The 23,838-nt window shown below is 40.8% G+C and overlaps 1 protein-coding gene across 3 annotated transcripts in view; it reads left to right on the top strand.

The window, feature by feature from the left end:
- Cbfa2t2 (CBFA2/RUNX1 translocation partner 2) overlaps nt 1–23,838 on the top strand; it is a 94,960-nt gene that overhangs the window by 62,005 nt on the left and 9,117 nt on the right. For 2 of the 3 annotated variants that reach the window (XM_005363101.3, XM_026787099.1), the window contains 7 exons: nt 2,477–2,566; nt 8,517–8,698; nt 9,801–10,054; nt 13,301–13,386; nt 15,569–15,764; nt 20,291–20,359; nt 23,567–23,757. In XM_005363101.3, coding sequence (XP_005363158.1) covers nt 2,477–2,566; nt 8,517–8,698; nt 9,801–10,054; nt 13,301–13,386; nt 15,569–15,764; nt 20,291–20,359; nt 23,567–23,757 — 1,068 coding nt within the window. The remainder of the gene's footprint in view (nt 1–2,476; nt 2,567–8,516; nt 8,699–9,800; nt 10,055–13,300; nt 13,387–15,568; nt 15,765–20,290; nt 20,360–23,566; nt 23,758–23,838) is intronic. The other variant, XM_005363102.3, reaches the window with a different exon arrangement.

Here is a 23,838-nt window from a genome sequence, read left to right as displayed (position 1 = left end):
TTGTTGTATGTATATGAGTGTTCTGCTTGTATATATCTATGCACACCATGTGTGTTCAGTGTCAGAGGATGTCAGAAAGCATGTGTATTGTGTCCCCTGGGACTGAAGTTACAGATCATTGTAAGCTGCTATGTGAATGCTGGAAATTGTGTTCAGGAAGAGCAGCCAATACTCATACCATTGAGCCATCTCTTCAGCTCCAAGATATATTTATTTCTATGTTATATATGTGGGTATTCCACCTGCATGTGTGGATGTGCACCACAAGTTTGTAATGCTCGAAGAGCTAGAAGAGTGTGTTGTATCCTCAGGGTCTCCTTTGCTCGTGTTTAGTTGGTTTTCTTCAGCCTTTCCAGCTCTCACTTGCTCTGGTGCTGTATCTGTGGAGCTTAGTGGTTGTGAGAGCCCGTTTTGTCACTTTGAGGGTTGTGGTGCAGTAAATTGGCATTGTTGTGCCATTACTATCACCAGTACCACTACCACCATTCAACTTCAGAACTATTTTCATCTAATTTTTTTTTCTAGGTTATGTTTCATGACCCCAGCTAACTTTACTGTGTAGGTGAAGGTGACTTTTAACTATATATTTTTCTGCCTCTACCTTTCCAGTGCTGGGATTATAATCATGCACCACCATGTTCAGCTTATATAGGACTAGGGATCATATTCAGGTCTTCATGTATGCCAGGCAAACACTCTACCAACAGAGCTACACCCCAAACCTTTTCAAGGTTCAACAGTGATGTAATGAATGTGTTGTTGTTTTGTATTTTGTTTTCTGAGTCAAGGTTTCTCAGTGTAACAGTCCTGGCTGTCTTGGAACTCAATTTGTAGACCAGGCTGACCTAGAACTCACAGAGATCCCTTGCCTCTGCCTCCTAAGTGCTGAAATTAAGAGCATCGCACCAGGCTGAAAATGCATTTCTAAAGGTTAAGGCATTTTCTACTATCTGTGTATACAACATTTTATTTATCTGTCTGTCTTGTATGAGGAACACTAGGTTGTTGCTTCTACCTTTTCAGTAAGGGAAAGTTTTATATCATTGTACAAGTTTTGCGATCCACATTCTCAGATCAGCTTATAGTCCGCTCATCCAGAAAGGCCTAGCTTTTCTTGTCCCTTTTCTTTCTACATATTTTTATTCATTAGTGTATGTGTGGGTAATGGTGTGTTCCAGAGTTCTGATGCCCTCTTCTGGCCTCTACATACTTTACATGTATATACATACAGTCAGGACGCATATACACTAAACAAAAATCTTTCGGTTTACAATGAGATGTTAGCAGTGAAGATTTAAGGAATGGCCCGTTGAATATAACCTTTCTAAGTTTTTGTTTATCTTAAAAAGGTTATAAAGTTATAGTTAGCTATAATTTTATGTGAATGAGTGCTTTGCTTCCTTGTAGGTCTGTGTACCACATGCATGTCTGGTTCTTTCAGAGATTAGAGAAAGGTACTAGATCCCCTTAAGACTGGAGTTTTAGCTGATTGTGAGCCACCATGTGTGCTGGGAATTGAACCAATGTCTTAACTGATTAGCCATGTATCCATCCCCTCTAATTGGTTTTTGCAACTTTGTTAGACTCTAATTTTAATCACAAAAAAAAAAATGTAACGCTATGCCTATTTTTTTTATGTCTATTATTCCAGCATTCAGCTGTTCCAGACCAGCCTTAGTGCCTTCCCACCAAACAAAGTGTGGGGGACTATCTCTGTCCCTGCACTTTATCTTCTAAGTCCATTGTAGATACTTCCTTGAGACTAAATCTCCTAACATCCTACCCTTTGGATTTTCTGTCTCCCCAAAATAACAATTTCTGAACCTTTAAACAAATTATTACACGTCAAGCCAGATGTAGTAGTGCACGCCTTTAGTCCTTCCACTCTGGAGGCAGAGTCAGGAGGATCTCTTGAGTTTCGGTCAGCCAAGGCTACATAGTGAGGCCCTGTCTCAAAAATCAAAACTAACAGATAAATGAAAATAGTACATTTATCTAATGTGAGTATGTGTACACTTTGTGCCACTGTGAATGCATGGAAGTCAGGACAGCTGCAGGAGATGGCTGGTTTGGCAGCAAGCATCTTTACCCACGCTGAGTCATCTTACCATTACAAATACAAACAACTTTGTTGTCTGCTTTCCTGCTGAACTGTGCATTCTTTAGAGAGGGGGAAAACAACTAAACTAAACAAAAAGTAAATAGTTATGCTCTTTGTGCTGTAACAGTTGACTTGAAGGCAGTCAGTCTGGTATGACAGCTCATTCCTCTGAAATCCAGTCTGCCCTATTTTGTCCAAACATGTGGCCTTAAGTCTGTTCCTCTGGCATGAGTCATTTATTCTCTGCTCCAATCTGTATTATTTGTTCACCCATAGGGAAATTTTAGATCATTCCTTTGGTCTGTCCATACATTTAATCTCCTTCTTTTTGCTGTTGTACCAGTTTTGGATGTTGAACATTATTTGTCTTTTCAGAACTCAACAGTGACAATTGAAGAATTCCATTGCAAGCTCCAAGAGGCTACAAACTTTCCTCTTCGTCCATTTGTGATTCCATTTCTCAAGGTAATTCTTAATTCTGAGAGGCATTCATTTCAATTTGTCCTCAGCATTTCCTCAAGATCTGCTCACCCCTGCCCTGTGATCTCAGAACAGCTTGCTACAGTTCATATCTTTGTTTTATTTGGGCTGGTAGGCAAACAGCATGTAAATTAGCTTCATACATGATGAGAATTGCAGTTCTCTGAATGATTTCTGTTTGCAAACACTGTAGTTAGCATACAGGAGCAAGTAAAGGAATAAAGAAAACAAAGATGACTGAAATATGTAAGTGTGTGAAAGTGGAGGAAATACCACTAAATCCTCTGGGTGTGGTCTGAGGATGGAAAGTCTGTGTTCATAGCTGAGAGGAGGAGACCCCCCCTGCCCTTTACAAAGAGAGGCTTGATAGTTGTGTCAGGAAGACAGTGTTTCCTCAAACCCCAGATAATACAGTCTAATTAATGTTATCTAGAATTAGTATTTCCTACATACCTTTTGGGCACCCGGTTCTAAATTACCATGCTTACTTTCTTAAAAGTGTTTTCATTTTGGAAGTAATTTTATGCTCACAGATAAGCTGTAAAAGGATATAATTTCAAACCAGTTTTCCTAAGCTTCCAAATTAAGAATTTTCTTTTTTTCTTGGTACTAGGGATCCAGCTTTGGGCTTCAAGCCTGCCAAATAAGTGCTTTCTCCAGGAGTTGTGTCCAGAGTCCTTAAATCAAGATGTTGACAGTTAGACAACATTTGCTGTCTCGTGTACAGACTTTATTTATGTTTTCTAGTATCCCACTAATGTTCTTCACAGCAAAATTAAGCCTTTTTGTGTGTGGTTTAATAAATTGATATATTCCTCCATCATATTATCAGTCTAGTAAAGGGAGTTTGGAGTGGGGACCTCTCTTCCCATATCATTCAAGACCAGAGACTGAGGAAAAGTCCAAAATCTTTAATCTGTGGCTTAATAAATGATTGAGTATAAATCCAGATAGCTGATGGCTGAGGGGTGAGGTAGAGGGAGAGAGCTAGAGAGAATGCTTGCATAAAGGGTTTTGAAGAAGCCAGTGTCTGTTTATGACTCTGTGTCTCTGCCCCCTCATTGTACAGGACTCAGTCACATGGTACACCTAATTACAGCAGAAAATAGAAAATCTAGGTTAGATTGTAGGAGAAAAGAGCTTGTTACATGGCTCATCAGTTTCTGACACAGGTGCTATTTGAGGGCTGCTGCTTTTCCTCTTCCCTACTGGCATCTCTCACACAACTGTGGTCGGCATGGGGAGGCCCTTATGACCTCCCACTGTGGAAACAACTTCCTGGTGCATCACAGACTAGTCTATGTGCTTTTTGCTCTTGCTTTTTTTTACTCTGCTAACATGAAGTATCTGAAAAGGGCTTAAGACAAGTAGTCACTGATAAGGAGCATAAGGAATAAATGTGGCATGGCACCAAAACACACAAATTCAAGATTCTTGTCTGCCCAGAACACCGGTTCTATAGTGAAGCCTCTGCTTCCCTGGTGCTGGGATTAAAGGTGTGCACCATTATGCATCTGCTTCCCTAGTGAAGAATTGTGTTTTTTGTTGAACATGCGTAGCATGATCCTGGGTCTGTAGTTAATCATGGTTACACATTGCATGCAGTATTAATCAGGAACAATTTCTCAACTTTTAATGAGTATTACTTTTTATTTTTAATGTGTATATGTACATGTGATTGTTGGTGCCTTTGAAGGCAAGAGGAAGTTGTTGGATCCCCTGGACCCGGCTTTACTGCTAGTTTCCAACCAGCTGGGTGCTGGGAATTTAACTTGATTCCTCTTCAAGAACAGTGCTCTTTAAGTGTGAGCCATCTTTCCAGCCCCAAGAGCTTCATGGTTTAAAGGGCATTGATTGCAAAGAAGCTCAGCTTGCTTTTTTCTGGAACTTTCTCTCCTTCAAGCTTAAAGTCATTTGATAAATTTTAGTTAAGGATTGCAGATAGGTTAGTATATGGTGCTGCATGCCTATAATCCTGGCATCCCAAGAGGCAGAGGCAAGAATACTGTCTCTAGTTCAAGACCAGCCTGTCCATGTAGCAAATTCCTAGCTAACTAATGCTACACAGCAAGATCATCTAAAAAACCAAAAACAATATATCTGTGTAAATAATTATCACCACCAAAAAAATAAAAAATTAAAAGAATTGCAGTAAGTGGTAGCGCTGCATAGTACATAGGATACAGGTGCAATTGCTTCATCCACTGCTGCCTTTTCTTCCCATGGTTGTCATGACTTTTGTATAAAGTTACTATTTTCTCTAGTTAAATAATTGTTTTCCTATGTGGCATGGTGACACACAGTCGTAGTACTTGGGTGGCTTGAGGCAGGAGGATCACAGGTTGTAGTTCAGCCTGGGCTACAGAGGTCCTTTCTCAAAAAACGAACAGAGAAGTACTACCAGGACTTGGAATTTCACTCTCATGCATAAAGCTCTGAGTGGCATTGCTAATTTAAAACTAATAACAGGCTGGAGAGATGTCTCAGAGGTTAAGAGCCAGGTTCAATTCCCAGCACCCACATTATAACTTATAACTGTCTATAACTCCTGTTCCAGGGGATCCGACACCTTCACACAAACATACATGCAGGTAAAATACCGATGTCCCCCCCCCTCAAAAAAAAACTAATAACAATAAAGATTATTTTCCCATCCAGGCTGTAGTGGCACACGCCTTTAATCTTAGCACTCAGGAGGCAGAGGCAGGGGGATCTCTGTTCGTTCAAGGCCAAACTGGTCTGCAGAGTTAGTTCCAGGACATCTAGGTCTACACAAAGAAATCCTGTCTTGAAAACAATAAAGATTATTTTCTCGAATAGGTAACACAATAGATAACATTCATAGGTCGCAATTATTACTCTTTAAAATAATTTTAAGGGTGTGTGTGTGTGTGTTGTACTTTTCTGTACATATACCAGAAGAAGTGTTATATCTTGTGGAGCTGGAGTTTCAGACATTTTTGGCAGTCTAATCTCAATCTTCTGTAAGAACAGTAGAACCCTAGTTGCTGAGCCATCTCTCCAGCCCCACAGATCAGTTACTGAAAATGTAAACACAAAACTCATTCTAAGGTGACTCTCCCAGAAACAATTCATGTCAAATACAACAGTTATTTTTACTTACACCAGCTATTCTTTTAGCTGCAAAAATGAAAAGGAAAGATTAGAGTTTTGTTGTCAACTAGTTTGAACAAATCTAGCCCCACCATGTGGTTTTCTAACACTAAGAATGCTTTACACAGATGAACATTTGCCATTGATTTAGTGTGAGGAATACCACTTGAAATCCAGATAAACTAAATAATACCCCTTCTCCCTGAAAAAACATGTTGTTACTTTTATTAGTAAATTTGTACTACAAATTTATTATGTTCAGTTAAGATATTTTGGATTTTATATTTTCATGTGTGAGATAAATACTTAGAATTAATTCTGTGTCTTAGCTAACAAAGGTAACAAAGTCCGCTATTACTTTGGCCAAACAAGTAATGCCCCTTTTGCTCTTCTTTAACTTACTTTCATTTCCTAAGAAAATGTTCTTTTTTAATTTGAATTGGTGGGCTATCACAGCACATATATGGAGATCAAAGGATAATTTGCAGGAGTTGGTTCTTGGCTTCTACCATATGGATCCCTAGTATTAAACTCAGATTATTAGTCTCGACAGCAAGTGCCTTCACCCACTGAGCCCTCCAACCCCAAGAAAATGTTAAAGCATAAAAATAATATGTCCCTTTCCAAAATACTGATATTAGTTTGTTTTTGTTCACTGAGACTCAGCTTCTTTATATAGCCCAGACTGGCCTGGAATTTGTGGTCCTCCAATTTCAGCCTCCTGAGTGCTCAAACTAGAGGTGTAGGATATCTTGCCAGGCTTATTACCTGTTCTTAGAACCATTTTGGACTGTAGCCAGAGCAGGTTGGCCAGGAAGAGGTTCTGGTCTGGACTGTACATGCCTGAATTTGACAGTTCTTGACAGTATGGAAATCTCGGTAGCTGAAAGCACTCCAGCCATGGAGCAGCTAACCTGCATGGACCCTGTCTGTCTGTCTGTCTCTTTGAGACACAGTTTCTCTGCATAACCCTAGTTGTCCTGAAACTCACTCTATAGACCAGGCTGGCCTCGATCTCACATAGATCCACCAGCCTCGGCCTTCCTAGAGCTGGGATTAAAGACGTGCACCACCACTGCCAGGCTTGTCTTTTCTTTATATCTGAATCTTTAGACAGTTATTTACTGAGACTTTAGAATCAAGAAACAGTTTATGAAATTTGTGGTAATTGTACATAATTATCTATGTTTTTCTGTATTTACCAAAGGACACATGTCACAAATGTAAAGATCTGACATGCTTTCTTTTTTAATTAAGTTTTTACAGCTGTAAGATTGAAATTCTAGACCACTTAAGAAGTGTTTCATATTGTCAGATTCTCTATTCTTAACTGTGTTATTTGGAAAACAGCATGAGGTAGGTTGTTACGGGAGCTTTTTGGCTAGCATTTTCGTTTTTGTCAATTTATTTCTGCTTTAAACAGCCACTAATTATGGTGCCTGCTAAATTAACCCTCAGTGAGGGGTGACTACTTGCATATATTAAAACTTCTCATTTGCTCATTTGTCCCTTGAAGTAAAGGCATTCATTATAGGCTCTCCGTGAATTATGTTTAAATTTTGGGGGGGGGGAATCTTTTATATATATGTGTGTGTGTGTGTATGTGTATATATATACATAACACATATATGTATATAATTTCCACATGTTTTATTTATATATATATATATATATATACACATACACACGCACACACACAGAGAGAGAATTAGGATTCTGAAGTCTAAAAGTATAGGGAATTTTTGTGGTTTTGTTTGTTTTTTATAATTTATTTATTTTTATGTGCATTGGCATTTTGCCTCCATGTATTTCTGTGTTACATTGTCAGATCTTGGAGTTACATTGGAGTTACAGATAGTTGTGAACTGCCATGTGGGTGCTGGGGATTGAACCTGGGTCCTCTGAAAGAAGACTCTTAAGTGCTCTTAAGTGATGAATCATCTCCTCATCCTATTTTGTTTTTTATCTACCAATAGTTTTCTTAGTATGAAAAGGAAAAATAGCAGGACATAATTTTCCTTTTCCAAATTATCTTATTCCCAGCACTCCTCTTCAAACTGTATTTCCACAGTAATCCTGATTCCAAAATCTCTCTGGAGAGCCCTAAGAAAAAGTTGAGTGCCACCATCAGAAAAGGGTTGTGATTCAGAAGAGACAAACCAGGGCTTGTAATTCTCCTTTTTAGGCAGTAGGTAATTCTCTAACTGGCTCGTCTTCAAGAAAATTGTATTTTAGGTGCTGGAGATGTGGTTTAGTAATAGAGTGTTTGCCATGTCTTCATTTGGCCCTAGTCCTATTTCCCAGACTGAACAGTCCTTGCTGAAAATGTCTGTTTTAGGGCTAGAGGGACAGCCTAGTGCTTAGAGTCCTTGTTTCTCTTGTGGAGGATCTCAGTTTAATGTACAGCACCTATAGTGCAGTGGCCCAGTACCCCTTGTAACTCCAGCTCCAGGGCATCTGCATTCACATAAACAAACGAGAGAGAGAGAGAGAGAGAGAGAGAGAGAGAGAGAGAGAGAGAGAGAGAGAGAATGAATATGTTTTTAAATTCTGTGTTCGACAAACCTTTATTGTACTCTGTATCAGGCCATAGACGTTAACTACGATACAGTCGTTTTAAGAAGATTGACAACTTCCTTAGTGAAGAAACAGACCAACCAGTGACTCAAATAAAAATGCCCCTGTACTGTTTTGATGTCACTTTACTAGCGAGTGTTAGAGGGAGAAATCCAAGGGGTTTTTGGTCTGGGAAAGCTCATTGAGATGCTAATCTTGGTAGGTAGAGCTCAGCAGATGGGAAAACTGCCTCTTTCTTTTCAAGGCCAACCTACCCCTGCTGCAGCGAGAACTGCTGCACTGTGCCCGGGCTGCCAAGCAGACCCCATCCCAGTACTTGGCCCAGCACGAGCACCTTCTGCTCAACACCAGTATCGCATCTCCTGCTGACTCTTCTGAACTGCTTATGGAGGTTCATGGAAATGGAAAGAGGCCCAGTCCAGAAAGGTGAGCAGAGAAGAGATCTGTTCTGTTTTTCTAGAGTTATTCTTTGCTTTAAAAGAAAGAGGGTTTAGATGCTGGTTTGTAGACAGATAATGTCGTAGAATTTCCAAGATTAGTATTCCTTTGACCCAACAACTCTCCAGATGATTAACTAACTGTTCCAGAAATGGAACCTCAGTCCCTCACTCTTTTTCATTCAGCCACCAGCAAAAATAATGTTTTTTTGTTTTGTTTTGTTTTGTTTTTTAACTAAATACGTGGGGCCCTCATATCTGGTAAGCAGCCAGCACTACAGCAGGTATTAGCCTGTCCTTTACTGTTGTTCTCTATCTCAAGATGTAGCCAACTCCACAGGTTAAATGAAGCCTCAGCTCTTAGGATCGTTCAGTTCCTTAAGCCAATGACTGGCCTCAGGTCGTAATTATGGATAATATAGTAATAGTGCCACAATAGTGCATGGGTTGTTGGTGGAAGCAGTATTATGAACAATAGAAAGCTTACTACAGTTGAATTTGAGTAGTAGAAACCCCTACGAAGTTACTAAGACATTTTTTTCCCAGCAACTCACCTCTAGAATGTCAGATTTGACTTTCAGCATTTATAAACTTCATCAAACCTAGTCCTGTTTGGTTTCTTCTGTCCTGTGTCATAATTATAGTTCTGCTTATTGAGCCTCTCTTCTTCACACTGGAATAAACAATCATTTACACATTGTGTCTGGCCCCTGAAGACAGTTCAGTTCATGCCTCTTGTTAAATGGTTCCTGAACTGGGTATGGGAACACACAGCAGAAGTCACAGCTACTGCAGAGACAATAAAGTCAGGTCTCTAGAGTTTGGCTAAGACCAGCCTGGGTGACATACTGAGATAAGGGCTGGTAGGTTGGGAGTGTAGCAGTATTAAGCATGTGCTTAGCAGTATACAGCACCAAAAATAAATAACTATTCCTTACAGTCTTCCTGCTTTGGAAAGTGCATAGTATCTAAAGGTTGGATTTTGTAACAGGTGTGTTGCTGGGAAGAAGCATCTGTCCTGAGACTTGGTAGTGATGTTACCATGAGCTCTTCTTGACAGGCTCCTATAAGCACTTCTGATTCCTCTACAGGAGGGAAGAGAATAGTTTTGAAAGAGATACAGTTCCTCCTGAACCACCTGCCAAGAGAGTGTGTACTATCAGCCCTGCTCCCCGGCACAGCCCTGCCCTCACTGTGCCCCTCATGAATCCCGGGGGCCAGTTCCATCCTACTCCACCACCTCTTCAGCACTATACTTTAGAAGACATTGCAACTTCTCACCTGTATCGGGAACCCAACAAGATGCTAGAACACCGAGAAGTTCGTGAGAGGCACCACAATCTTAGTAAGTGACCTCAGCAGCATGGCAATGCTTTAATCTGGAGGAGATCCATGGATTGTTTTCCTATTCAGTGATAAAGCCAAATAATATCATCATTGCCCTTTTTTCTGTTGATAAGATGATGTCGTGCAGCTGGACATAGTGGCACATGTCTGTAATTGCAATACTATGGAGACTGAGGTAGGATGATCAGCTCAGAGCCATTCTCATCTACATAAGGAGTTTGAGGCTAACCTGTGCTATAGACAAAAAATAGAGGGCTGGGCATGGTGACATCTGTCTGTAGTGTTAGAGTCACCCCAAGTTTGAGGCTAGCTTGATTTACATGAATCTCAGTCCAGTCAGAGCTGCTTTGACTCTGCATGTGGAATCTGATGGAGCCTGAGAGCAACAGCTTCTGAAATGAATGAAGATAACATTGCCATCTCCCTCTCTCTTTTTTTTTTTTTTTAAAGGTTTGAAATGCCTGAAGCACAGGCCTATGTAACTATTAAATTTAGGAATGAACATTCCCATTTAAAAAGTCAAGTCCTGGGCTGGAGAGATGGCTCAGAGGTTAAGAGCATTGACTGCTCTTCCAAAGGTCCTGGGTTCAATTCTCAGAACCACATGATGGCTCACAACCATCTGTAATGAGATCTGGTGCCCTCTTTATGGCCTGTAGGTATACATGCAGGTAGAAAACTGTACTTACAATAAACAAATAAAATCTTAAAAACAAATTTAAAAAAAAGCCGAGTCCTAATTTGAAATCAGTTTTGAAAAGAGTTTTTTGTCACGTTCTCTTTTATAGATGAATCTTTGGAGTTTAACTCCTCAGCATCTATTGGGCAGGGGGAAAAAGGCTGCCATCTTGTAGAGTTTCTCTTGCATTCCATTTGTTAGGGATACCTTGTGGAGACCACATTGACTCATTCCCACTCTAGCCTAGGCTGACTAGCATCTTCTCACAAGGGCCTCATGCTTCACGCAGTTACTACTGAATGGTGAAGGCCATGAGAGCATTGGCTCTGTGCATTTATGGAGTCTAAGCTACTGTGACATTATTTGATTCCAGAAGATCTAGGCAGTCATTGATTTCTTCATACAGAGAAGATCAAAGCAACTATGGCCAGTGTAACATAGCTAGTGACTTTGACAAGATTCAGCTCTTAAACTGCCTGATGTTGAAGTTGTCTTTGTTGGTATCCAATTCTTACTCTCCCATGCCTCTTTGTTTAAAAAACTAGACATGGGGGTCAGCAAGCAGGCTCAGTGAATAAAGCACTTGCCATGTAAGCCTGGCCCTGAGTCTGATTCCTGGAGAGAATTAACTCCAGAAAGTTGTTCTCTGCTCTCCATGTGCCATCATCATCATTGTGAGCATACACAGAATAAACAATATTAATATCAGATTTGTTTTAAGAACTAGGCTTGCTATTGATTTTTTTTGTTTCTCTTCATACTCAGTGCCCATTTGGGAGAGAAGAGTGGTAAAAGCTAGGTGTGGTGTCTGAAAGAAAATGACCCCCAAAGGGAGTGGCACTATTAGGAAGTGTGGCCTTGTTGTAGGAAGTATGTCATGTTGGGGGTGGACATTGAGATCTCTTTTGCTCAACATTTCCTTAACATGACTGTCAGTTGACTTCCATGCATGCAGCCATGCTTCTTACCATGATGATAACGGACTGAACTTTTGAAATTGTAAGTGAGCCACCCTAATCAAATATTTTCTTTATAAGCGTTGCTGTGGTCATGGTATTTCTTCACAGCTATAAAAACCCTAAGACTCTAGATATAACTGTATTTTGTTAGATTTTTACTAATTTAGAAAAAACTGTATATTTACATCTGGAAGTGTAATTTGAAATTGTTGCTCCCCTACCATGACGAATCCACCAGGTTCACCAAAAAAAATTTCTTTGTTTTCCTTTGACCTTTCCTTGTCTGCCCTGTTTCTCTCCCCTTTTCTCTCCTAGAATGAACTCTATGGACACTATAGCCTACCGTAGAGCTGTAATTTTAGGATATATGTTCTATACAATATATAAAAACGTATTTACAATAAAATGTACAAGTGCTTAGGTATTAGAAGATAGCAATTCTTAGTGGAAGAGCAAACTCCAATTGTCTTGCGCCATACTTTGCATGTAATGGAGTTAAAGATGTGTGCTTTAACTGACTGACTTAGTCAGTGTTCTGTTGCTGTCAAGAGGCCATGACCACAGCAACTCTTATAAAACAAAGTATTTAATTGGGACTGGCTTATAGTTTCAGAGGTTTAGTCCATTATCAGCATGGCAAAAAGCATGGCAGCATGCAGCATGGTGCTAGCATGGTGCTGGAGAGGTCTGGATCAGGATCTGAAGGCTCTAGAGGATGGGAGAACCATTGGGCCTGGCTTGGACTTTTGAAACCTCAAAGCCCACCCCTAGTAACATACCTTTTAATCCTTTCAAGTAGTGCCTTTCTGGTCACTAAGCATTCAGCTATGGAAGCCTACAGGGCCCATTCTGATTCAAGCCACCATAGATATCCAACTCAACAGACTATTTCTGATACTTCATTTTCCAGAAAGTTGATTATGAATAAATGCTTATGTGAACAATGGAAAAGGACACAGCCCCTAATAACATAGCTCCCTGTATAGGACAGGCTAGCCTCGAACTTACAGAGATCCTCCTGCCTCTGCTTTCTGACCACTAGGATTAAAGGTGTGAGCCACCACCAGGCTAAATACACAGCTTTTAAAGAAAAAGAAAAATGGCAGGATAGGTAATGAGTGGCAATGCCTCTCCTAAATGAAGGAATGGGCATTTCTATCCTACAGTATTAAACACACTAAATAATGTGTTTCTAGATAAATAGTGTTTATTTGTTGACCTTAGAAGATGTTTATAAAAACTATCGGTACTTCCTTTTCTGATATAACCTGTTGTGTCTTGTGATTGTTTTTCTTCTGGGGTATTTGTCTTTACAATTGAAGAGTTTGGGAGTCAACACCCCAAAAATGCTGGGAATGGAACCCTGGGCCTAGTGTATGCTAGTTAAACAGTCTGTCACTGAGCTGCACTTCCAGTCCCTGTTGTCATTTGATCTGAATACTAACTCTTTATTGGCTAGCATTAATGCTTGTGTCATTTTGTGGGTCTCACACCAGATATGTTAACTTACTCTTAGTAGTGTGCTCCAAGTTGACACAACTGTATGTACCCTTGATATTATTCAGTTGCTCTGTATTCTTTAAATGTAATCTCTTTTTTCTGATAGGTCTGAATGGAGGCTACCAAGATGAGCTGGTGGACCACCGTCTGACAGAGAGGGAATGGGCTGACGAGTGGAAACATCTTGACCATGTAAGAATCTCTCAGCGTGCTTTCTTTGTTTTCCTCAGACCATATTGCTTTTAAATCTTTATAGTTTGTTTTGCTCCTTTTTAATCTGTTTGTTTGTGGATTTGGTATGGATTGGTGTGTGCATGAACGCTGTCATGAGTGCACTTTGTGTACATGCTAAGACTTGAGTATGGAGAGTCAGAGGACAGCTATTTGGTCTTCTGACTTGGCAGCAAACACCCTTTACCATTACATGCCTTACCATTTTGCCCGCCCACTTTTGTTTTTTACTTTCCTATTCAGGCATGCACCACTGCGTCCAGCTCTTTTCATTTTTTTAAAAAATATTTATTTATTTATTATGTATACAATATTCTGTCTGTGTATATGTCTGCAGGCCAGAAGAGGGCACCAGACCTCATTACAGATGGTTGTGAGCCACCATGTGGTTGCCGGGAATTGAACTCAGGACCTTTGGAAGAGCAGGCAATGCTCTTAACCACTGAGCCCCCAGCTCTTTTCATTTTTAATGCTACCAGTAGTTCATGCATGTTTAAAGTGGACATGACTTTTCACCACTTGCCCAGGTGAAGGGCTGCAGAGTCATTCTCAAATCTTGGTGTTAGGCTGACCTCTCCAGTTCCTATCGCAAGTAATCATGTAATAGATAGTTAAGCAAAGGTTCCAGCTTTGCTATTTACTGCCTTTGTGAGCTCCATACCTCTTTTAGCTTTGATTTTTTTTTTTTCTCCTTTAAAAATAAGGTTCAGGGCTGGAGAGATGGCTCAGTGGTTAAGAGCATTGCCTGTTCTTCCAAAGGTCCTGAGTTCGATTCCCAGCAACCACAGGGTAGCTCACAACCATCTGTAATGAGGTCTGGTGCCCTCTTCTGGCCTACAGGCAGACACACAGACAGAATATTGTATCCATAATAAATAAATAAATAAATATTTAAAAAAATAAAAAAAATAAAAATAAGGTTCAGTGAGATGCTTCTGTAGGCAAAGGTGCTTATGCCAAACTTGAGTTTGATTCCCAAGACCCATATGGTAGAGGGGAAGAACCAGCTCTCACAGGTTGTCCTCTGACCTCACTCATGGGCCATGGAATGTGCACGTGAAGACACACAAACCCACACACACTAAAATTATGTAATCTGTCTCCTTAAAAAAAATTGTATAATTATTTGTAATATATATCCAAATTAGAATTAACATGCTGATATATACTCACGTTCTCTTTCCCATCAGAGGAGAGCATCCGCTCTCCCTGAAAATAGTCAGTGTCTACTTTAAAATTGCACATTGTGGCTTATCTAAGATATGTATGATTATTATTGTTACTATCACTATCAGCATCATTGTCAATCATCTGACCCTGGTTCCTTACCTAGGGAGTAGTGCATTCGTGTATATGCATGTGTCTGTTACAGAGACAGCCCCAGATTGCATTTTTATGAAACATCTAGATTTGTTAATACCAGGTACTCAGGCTTGGTGAAAAGTTCCTTTACTCACTGAGCTAGTAGCAGTTTTGTTTTGTTTTGTTTTGTTTTTTTAAATAAAACATTGCTCAAGACCACTCCCATTGGCTATTTAAACTGCCCCCCAGAGAACGAACAAGTGGTCTCCCCTTTTCCCTCTCTGTTTTTAATCATTGGGTACTATAATTTAGAAGTAACATAAGTATGTGGGTAGATGTGCACAGGTTGTATACAAATGCCACACATTATTTATGAGGGAATTGGAGCACTTCTAGTGTTCCTGGAGGGTTCTAGAACCAATACCTCCATGGGCAGGAAAAGATAGCTGTGTATAGAGAATAACAAGGTGTAAGAGGGACATAGAGATGATTCAGTGGTTAAGAGCACTCGCTGCTCTTGCAGAGGACCCAGATCTGCTGCTCAGCATCCCCATGGCAGCTTACAACCATCCGTAACTCTAGTTCCATATTCCCTCCCTGATCTCTGAGGGCAACACATAAACGCATACACTCCTATGCATAAAATAAATTATTTAAAAAAAAAAAAAAACAAGGTATAAAAAGAAAAAATGTAAAAAAACAACAACAAGGTATAAGAATTGACTTTCCAATGTAAACTTTATTCCTAAGGTTTGAAATCTGTGAGTTGTTTGTCCATCCTTGATTTTCACTGTTCCTTGTTAAAATTTATCATCTATGCCTCACTTTCTGTCTGGCTCAGGCCCTGAATTGCATTATGGAAATGGTAGAGAAGACAAGGCGCTCTATGGCAGTTCTGAGGCGTTGTCAGGAATCTGACCGTGAAGAACTCAACTATTGGAAAAGGCGATTTAATGAGAACACAGAGATGAGGAAAACTGGGACTGACCTGGTCTCCAGACAGCACAGCCCTGGGAGCACAGATTCTCTCAGCAGTGGTAAGGACCGAGAGCAGGAGCCTGGAAAGAGCAGCACCTTTCACTGCACTTAAAATGTCAAATCTGAGTTCATTGGTTTGTTTGTTCTGTAGCATTTGTTTGGTTTGTTTTTGAGAATCTTACTGTTGACAGGTTTTTGTCCTGCTCAACCCTGCAGCCATTTAGTTCAAAATAAAAACACAGAAGCCTGCATTAATTATAAACTGGTTGGCGTATTAGCTCAGACTTCAAGGAGGCTCCCCAGCACCTTAGTATGTACCTTAGGTGGACGCAGTTCTCTTGCTTCAACTTCCCAAGTGCTGGGATTAAAGGTGTATGTCACCATGCCTAACTGTGTTTATTTAGTTGTGTATGTGTGTGTTTGTGTGCCATGTTTGTGGAGTGTTGTTTATTTCCTCTCACCACACCATATTGGTTCTAGGGATTGAATTTAGTACTTCAGGCTAGGTAGCAGGGTTAACAAGCTATCTTTCCAACGTCCCCCCCCCCATTGCTTTTTTTATTTTGTTTGTTTGTTTTGGTTTTTCAAGACAGGGTTTCTCATGCGTAGTTTTGGAACCTATCCTGGAACTCACTCTGTAGACTAGGCTGGCCTCAAATTCACAGAGATCCGCCTGCATCTGCCTCCCGAGTGCTGGGATTAAAGACCTGTGCCACCACTGCCCAGCTCTTAGTTTTGTTATTGTTAGGTTTGCTTTTGTTACTTTCTGGGTTTGGTTTTTAAGATATGTTCTCATTTTGTAGTAGGCTGACCCCACACTTGCTTTTAAGCCCTGCCTTTCCTGAGACTACATCATGAACAACTGCCCCAGCCACTCCTATGATTTTGTTATGTCCAGTCCCAATGTAGAAAGGTTTGGTAGAGGGTAAGGTAAGAGCAAGAAGAGGAGAAATTCAGGATTCTGTGGCCTCCAATGGAGAAGGAGTTATTAGCCAGAAACTTGGGTGACATCTAAACTTTGACTGGAATATAACTTAATGATGAACATTTGCCTAGTCTGAGCAGTGACCTGGGTTCAGCTCAGCAGTACAAGAGATCAGCGAGGGAGAAAGAAAAGAGTACCAGTTACTTATGTCACATCACAACTAGGTACCTTGATGGTTGCACTCAACATATTCCTTCTTGATGCTATTCACCCCACTTCTCTTTCTTTCCTCAATTACCCTCCACTTCCTGGTGGCTGCCTTCCAAAGATTAGCTCAAGCAAAGCTGGGTTGTTCATCTTGATGCAGGAGAGATGAGTAACTCTTCCCGAGGGTACATCCAGGAAGCTTGAGTTAGTTATCCCCCAGAATGTTCCATCACTTTCCCCCAGACTCTGAAAAGGTCCCCTATCCAAAGGCACAGATGAATGACAGGCCATCTGTGATCACACTCTCCACCCACCCACCTAAAGTTCCCAAATGTTCATCAAAGAGAATGAATTTCTTCTTACGACAGTGCTAGCATTTTCCGTAGAAGACAGCCGTTAGTCTCAAAGGACTGGAAGAAAATTTGAGGAGTTGCCAGCATTAATAATGTGTGTCCTATCCTAAATAGCTAAGGACTGCCACTTTCTCTCTTCTTTGACAGGCATGGCTCTTGAGCCAGCCATCAATCAGCACCATTTTATATGGGATATCTGGTATATCAAGAAACAAACAACTTAGACGTGTGCACACACACCTTTTGATTTAAAACTTCAAAAAACAAATGAGGCGAAATCTTGGGTCATTCTTACAAATCTGAGCCCGTAGCAAATATTCCCAGCAGCAATTTAGAGATCCTGGCTAAAGATGGACACCCACAGTCATGTACGTTTCTCCCTTGAGATGCATGTGTGCAGCCGAGGGGACAGAGTGCAGGCTGAAGCACTCACTAACACACCTCTGTGTGCTGTCACTGCTCTGTACAGACTGCCCTGACTTGAGGGTCTACCTGAAATGATCATATTGTCTACTGTGCCTGGAACAGTTCTTACTATTTTTATGACCTATCCAAGTCATCACTAGCACCTCCCTTTCAAAATGAAGACAATTTGGTAAATTCTAGTCACTCTAGATTTAGTACTTCCTGGATCCCGGTGTCTCCTATTTAGATTCTGAGAACATTGCCAACCTGTCTGACTTCAGTTGTATCATTTGTCTGGGCTACAGCTTAGTTGACCTGGTATTTACTTAACATGCACTAAGCCCTGGGTTTAGTCCCTAGCACCACAAAAACTGGGTATGGTTTTACCCACCTGTGATTGCAACATTTGTTAAGTTGAGACAAGAATTTCAGAAGTTAATTCCTAGCCTGAGCTTCATGAAACCCTGTCTGAAAAGAAGGGGAGTGAGAGAAGAGAAAACAGTGGTACAGTAGGGGCTAGAGACATGGCTCAACAGTTAAGAACACTAAATGCTCTTCAGAGGACGGGACTTTAGGTGGCTCACAACCACTTGTACCTTCAGCCTCAGGGAATCTCACTTAAGCAAACACCTGCACTCGTACAGATTCACACTCAAAGACATGTAGTCGGAATTTTTCGTTGGGACAGTTGTCTCCCCAGTAATGAAATGGAGACTTATTATTAATTATTAAAGTTTGACCTGTTACTTATCCTTGTCTCACGAGCTCTTACAACCTAACCCATTTTTATTCATCTTTGTATTGCCACATGACTTGTGGCTTTTACCTGTCCCCTCTCATGTCTTGCTCCCACTCCAGTTTGCTGGCAACTCCATCTTTCTTTTTCCCAGCACTCTTCTCTGTCCCAAAGACCATACTATACCTCCTCTCTAGCTACTGGCCGCCTAGCTTCTTACTAGACCAGTCACAGTGACACATACATCTTCACATGTCATAAAGGAGTATTCTACAACGTATACATAGTGAAAATCAATTATAAATCTTTGTTTGGTTGGTTTGAGTTTTTTTAGACAGGGTTTTTTATGTAGCCCTGGTTGTCCTGGAACTCACTGTGTAGGATAGGCTGACCTCGAATTTACAGAGATCCTCCTGCCTCTGCCTCCTGACCACTAGGATTAAAGAGGTGTGAGCCACCACCACCACGAGGCTAAATACACAGCTTTTAAAGAAAAAAAATGGCAGGATAGGTAATGAGTGGCAATGCCTCTCCTAAATGAAGGAATGGGCATTTCTGTCCTACAGTATTAAACATACTAAATAATGTTTCTAGATAATATAGGGTTTGTTTATTTTTTCACTGTGTGTCAGTTTTAGAAGGAAAGCAGAATTCACAATGTGGACTAAACTGTTATATTGGAGTATGATGGGCATTGTTTTCTTTAAGAAAGTCTCTTACTAACATGGTGCACAACTTTAATTGCAAAATTTTAGAGGCATCAGAGAACAGCCTATTAGAGAGTTCTAGAATATTCAGGGTTACATAGACCTTGTCTCAAAAAAAATTTGTTTTTCGTTATTTTAAAAATCATATGGGTGCATGCTTAAATGCCTATCTGGTGTATATGTAGGCACAAGTGCCATAGTGTACCTGTGGAGGTCAAAGGACAATTTTTGAGAGCTGATTTTCTCAAAATTTTGGGGCTCCAGTGATGTAACTTGTTTATCAAGCTTGCATGGCAGGCAGTTACCCTTGGGCCATCTCTTTAGCACCTTTTATGACAGAGCCTCCTTGTATAGCTTTGGTCGACTTAGAACTCACTATGTAGACTAGGCGATATTTTTTTTAAGTGCTATTTTTGTTTGTTTTGGTTTTGAGACATGTTTCACCCTGTAGCTCTAGTTAGTCTGGAATTTGTTATGTAACCCTGGCTGGCTTCAAGCTCAAATTGATCCGCCTTCCTCTCCCTCCTTCATGCTGGGATTAAAAGCGTGCCTAGTTAAGTGCTATTTTACAAGTAACTGGACCATAATGCAAAGGCCATATGCAACAGCTCTCTAGAAGCTGAGGCAGGAAGAGTTTATGTTTGAGGCCCTCCTGAGTTGTGACATACTGAAACGTCTCCCACCCCAGCAAAGCCCAGATTATAATACAGAAAGATAAAATTGTAGAAGTACTTTCTCCTTGTTTAATTTCTCATAGCAACACTTAGTAACAAATTAGTGTTGTCTTACAAATATTTCTGTGTTCATATTTAAAGAGAGTTCCTCCAGTTCTTTGTTTTGTCATTTTCGGTCTGAACTTCTTGGCACAGGCCCATAATCCCAGCTACTTGAGAAGAAAGAGAATGAATTCAAGGCTTGCCTGAGCTACAAAATTCAAGGATAGCCTGATTTACATAGGGACATTTTGACTAAAAGTAACAAAAGGGAGCCTGGGGCTTGATTCTTAGTCAAGATACAATGAATTTATTTATTTGATGTCCCAAGTTTTGTGTGACCCATTGCTGAAGCACTTACCATGAACGAAGCATAGATGTTTGGCTCTAGGTGGTAATGAGAAGTCTGATAAAATGAAATTTTGTGTCAGGGTTAGGGATTATTATTAGAGCATTTGCCTAGCATATATGAGAATTTGGGTTTTGAATACTGACTAAAGACAGCTTCTGACTCCTTGCTCTTTATCTCTCTTGTATAGATTCTCAGCGGGAATTCACCAGTAGGCCAGGAACAGGATATGTGCCTGTGGAGTTTTGGAAGAAAACAGGTGTGTATCTGTCTGTTGGTAGGCTGTCTGTACTCACTAGTTTATGCAAGCCAAAAACTCATATACTAAGGAAAGTTTGCACAGCCTTTATTTGTCCATAGTGTCTTTTTTATTGAATTGTGGCTTTTTCTAGCCTCCTTCTGGCTGATTTGTACTTTTCCTGGACTGAACTGGCTGCCTGATCCTTGGCAGGCCAGGGGTTTGGAATGGACCCTCTAGGCCTTTTCATGGCTTTCTACTGGCTGCCATTGAAGCAGGAAGTACCTAGTTATTCCTCCATTTTGACAGAAGTTGAATTTATTTTCTGCTTAGTTTCTTTGCTAGTATCATACTATGTTCACATTGCCACCACATTTACTGAGTTCTCTTTTTCTTTTTAAGTTTCTTGTGTTTGTGGTAGCACAGTGTAGAAGCCAGAAGGCAATTTTAATATCAATCTTTGATCTACCTTGTTTTGAACCTGTCTCGTTTCCTGCTCTGAACACCAGGCTAACTGACCATCTCCCTGTGGGAATACTGGGATTGTTGGATGCATGCTTTTATACCAGACTCTCTGTGGGTTCTGCAGATCAAAACTCATGTCTTGCACTTACATGGTAGGCACTTTATTCACTGAGCATCTCCAGAGAGATCTGCAAGAATAGTGAGGGCTCATAATCACTCAGCCATCTTTCCAGCTCCTTTTCCTGCTTTTGGTTTACCCAAGACTATTTTAGAGCTAAAAAAAGTCAGCTCTGTGGCTAAGTGTGCGTTTACTATCTGTCAGGTACACTAGCAGCACATATTTACCCAAGAGTGAGTACATGCAGGTTCTTGAGTGTAGTTGGCAGGTTATATCCCAATTTATACCAGTTGACGTTGGCCTTGAAGTCAGCATCGTCCTTCCTTAATTCCAGAGTAGCTACAATTATAGGCATGTTTATCTATTAGTTATTTTTACCATGTAAAGCAGTTTGAAAATACTTTTAGAATGAGAAAAGTAAATCTTTTTTGTTTTGGTTTTGGTTTTTCAGGCAAGTGTTTCACTGTATAGCACTGGCTGTCCTGGAACTGACTCTGTAGACCAGGCTAGCTTAGAGAGATCTGCCTGCTTCTGCCTCTCAAGTGCTGGGATTAAACACACGTACCACCACTGCCTGATGAGAAAAATGTATTTTATATTGATTAAAAAATTAGGTAGATTAGTAAAAATTCACACTAAGATAAAGATTTCTTAATGACTCTGGCTACTTGAGAGGTACCTTTGTTAACTGCTAAGTGCCTAAATTGCTTTTGGGCCAGCTAGGCCTCATTTTGCTACAGTATTCCCTGTGACCTTAGGCAATCTAGTTCAAACTACAATTGGGACCAGGCGGTGGTGGCGAACGCCTTTAATCCCAGCACTTGGGAGGCAGAGGCAGGCGGATCTCTGGGAGTTCGAGGCCAGCCTGGTCTACAAGAGCTAGTTCCGGGACGGGCACCAAAGCTACAGAGAAACCCTGTCTCGAAAAACAAAACAAAACAAAAAACTACAATTGGGTTTGGGTTCTTTCTTTCTGTCAGATTTTATTTATTATATATATAGTGTTCTGCCTGCATGTATGCCTGCAGGGCAGAAGAGGGTACCAGGTCTCATTACAGATGGTTGTGAGCCACCATATGGTTGCTGGGAATTGAACCCAGGACCTCTGGAAGATCAGACAGTGCTCTTAACCACTGAGCCATCTCTCTAACCCGAGTTTAGTTTTTCAAAACAGGGTTTCTCCATATAGCCCAGGCAGTGCAGTGGTCTAAGATAGGGAAATCTGGAGTCCTTGACCTCTGTGTGAGAACTTTAAGGCTGGATCAGGTTTTTTTGTTGTTGTTGTTTGTTTGTTTTTGTTTTGTTTTTCGAGACAGGGTTTCTCTGTGGCTTTGGAGCCTGTCCTGGAACTAGCTCTGTAGACCAGGCTGGTCTCGAATTCACAGAGATCCTCCTGCCTCTGCCTCCCGAGTGCTGGGATTAAAGGCGTGCACCACCATCGCCCGGCTAGGCTGGATCAGTTTTATAGGAAGTTGTAGCAGCAGAACAGTTTAATGCTCCTTTGAGCCCATGCTTTATGAAAGAGCCCAGCTGTTAGGGATCCCCTTAGTGCCTGGGTTTTATTTCCTGTGGACTCCTAAAAGAGATTTTGCATTCATAATCTCTTTTGGCTAAGTCCCATGTAGTAGTGTTTTCACTTAAGGAAATCAAGCAAGGTGGGTCAGAGGAGGGAGGAATCTTGTTTCTCCAAATGTCCCCTCCGTTTTTACCTGGATGCTCTAGGCACGTGACTGCTCTTTTTGTATGTCCATATCACTGCACAAAGCTGCTGATGTCCTTTACCACATGCCCAGACCTCGCTGATCCTCACCTCCTAGGTGCCTTTTCCAAATTCAGAGCCTCTTGTCTCAGCTGATCCATAGCAGCTTCCCAGTTGCTTTCTTACCTCCATAAGATACATACATACATATATAAGATAAAAGATATACATCTATCTTGTATAGAACTCCAGAAGTTCACATTCTCTTAGAAAATACAATATTCAAAACAAAACATATTTTGATCCTCTCTTGTCTCTTGAAAGACTAGTCTCTAATTTTTTTTAAATATTTATTTATTAAGTATACAGTTTTCTGTCTGCGTGTATGCCTGCAGGCCAGAAGAGGGCACCAGATCTCATTACAGATGGTTGTGAGCCACCATGTGGTTGCTGGGAATTGAACTCAGGACCTTTGGAAGAGCAGGCAATGCTCTTAACGTCTGAGCCATCTCTCAGCCCCACTAATTTTGACATATGAGATGGCACCTCAGCCACTGGGGTACAGGAAAAGGAATGGTGTTTACATGCTTGTGTGTTCCTAGCCTAACACAGCATCCACTTTGATGTGTATACCTAACAGTTGCTTCACTGGGTGAAGCTGTGTAAGAATAGAATATAAATGTGTGTTCATGTTCACTCCTGCACATCCTATTTTCACTGTTTTCCTTAGAAATACTGTGCTTAGCTGAGCGTGTTGGCACGTGCCTGTAATCTTACTGCTTGGGAAGCAGAAGCAGGAGGATTGCCACAAGCTTGAGACTAGCCTAGGCTATATATAGTGAGAATTTATTAAACCCTACCTCCTTGAACCCCCTTACATCCAGTGTTGTGGATTGGGAGGGAAAAGATCTCTCTGCCAGTTGATTTTACTGTTGCTTTCTTCCAGAAGAAGCTGTGAATAAGGTGAAAATTCAGGCCATGACAGAAGTACAAAAGGCTGTAGCTGAGGCGGAGCAAAAAGCCTTTGAAGTGATTGCAACTGAGAGAGCTCGAATGGAGCAAACCATAGCGGATGTCAAAAGGCAGGCTGCAGAAGATGCTTTCCTGGTCATCAATGAGCAAGAAGAGTCCACAGAGGTCAGAGCTATGCTGCGCTATAGGCTGGGCTGGGTGGCTGAAGGGGAGCAAGCCCTAGATGATGGGATTTTTTTTTTTTTT

The sequence above is a fragment of the Microtus ochrogaster genome, linkage group LG8, assembly GCF_000317375.1.
Source record: "Microtus ochrogaster isolate Prairie Vole_2 linkage group LG8, MicOch1.0, whole genome shotgun sequence".
Lineage (NCBI taxonomy): Eukaryota > Metazoa > Chordata > Mammalia > Rodentia > Cricetidae > Microtus > Microtus ochrogaster.
Note: the sequence above shows the minus strand (reverse complement) of the source record. Positions and strands in the feature narration are given on the sequence as shown.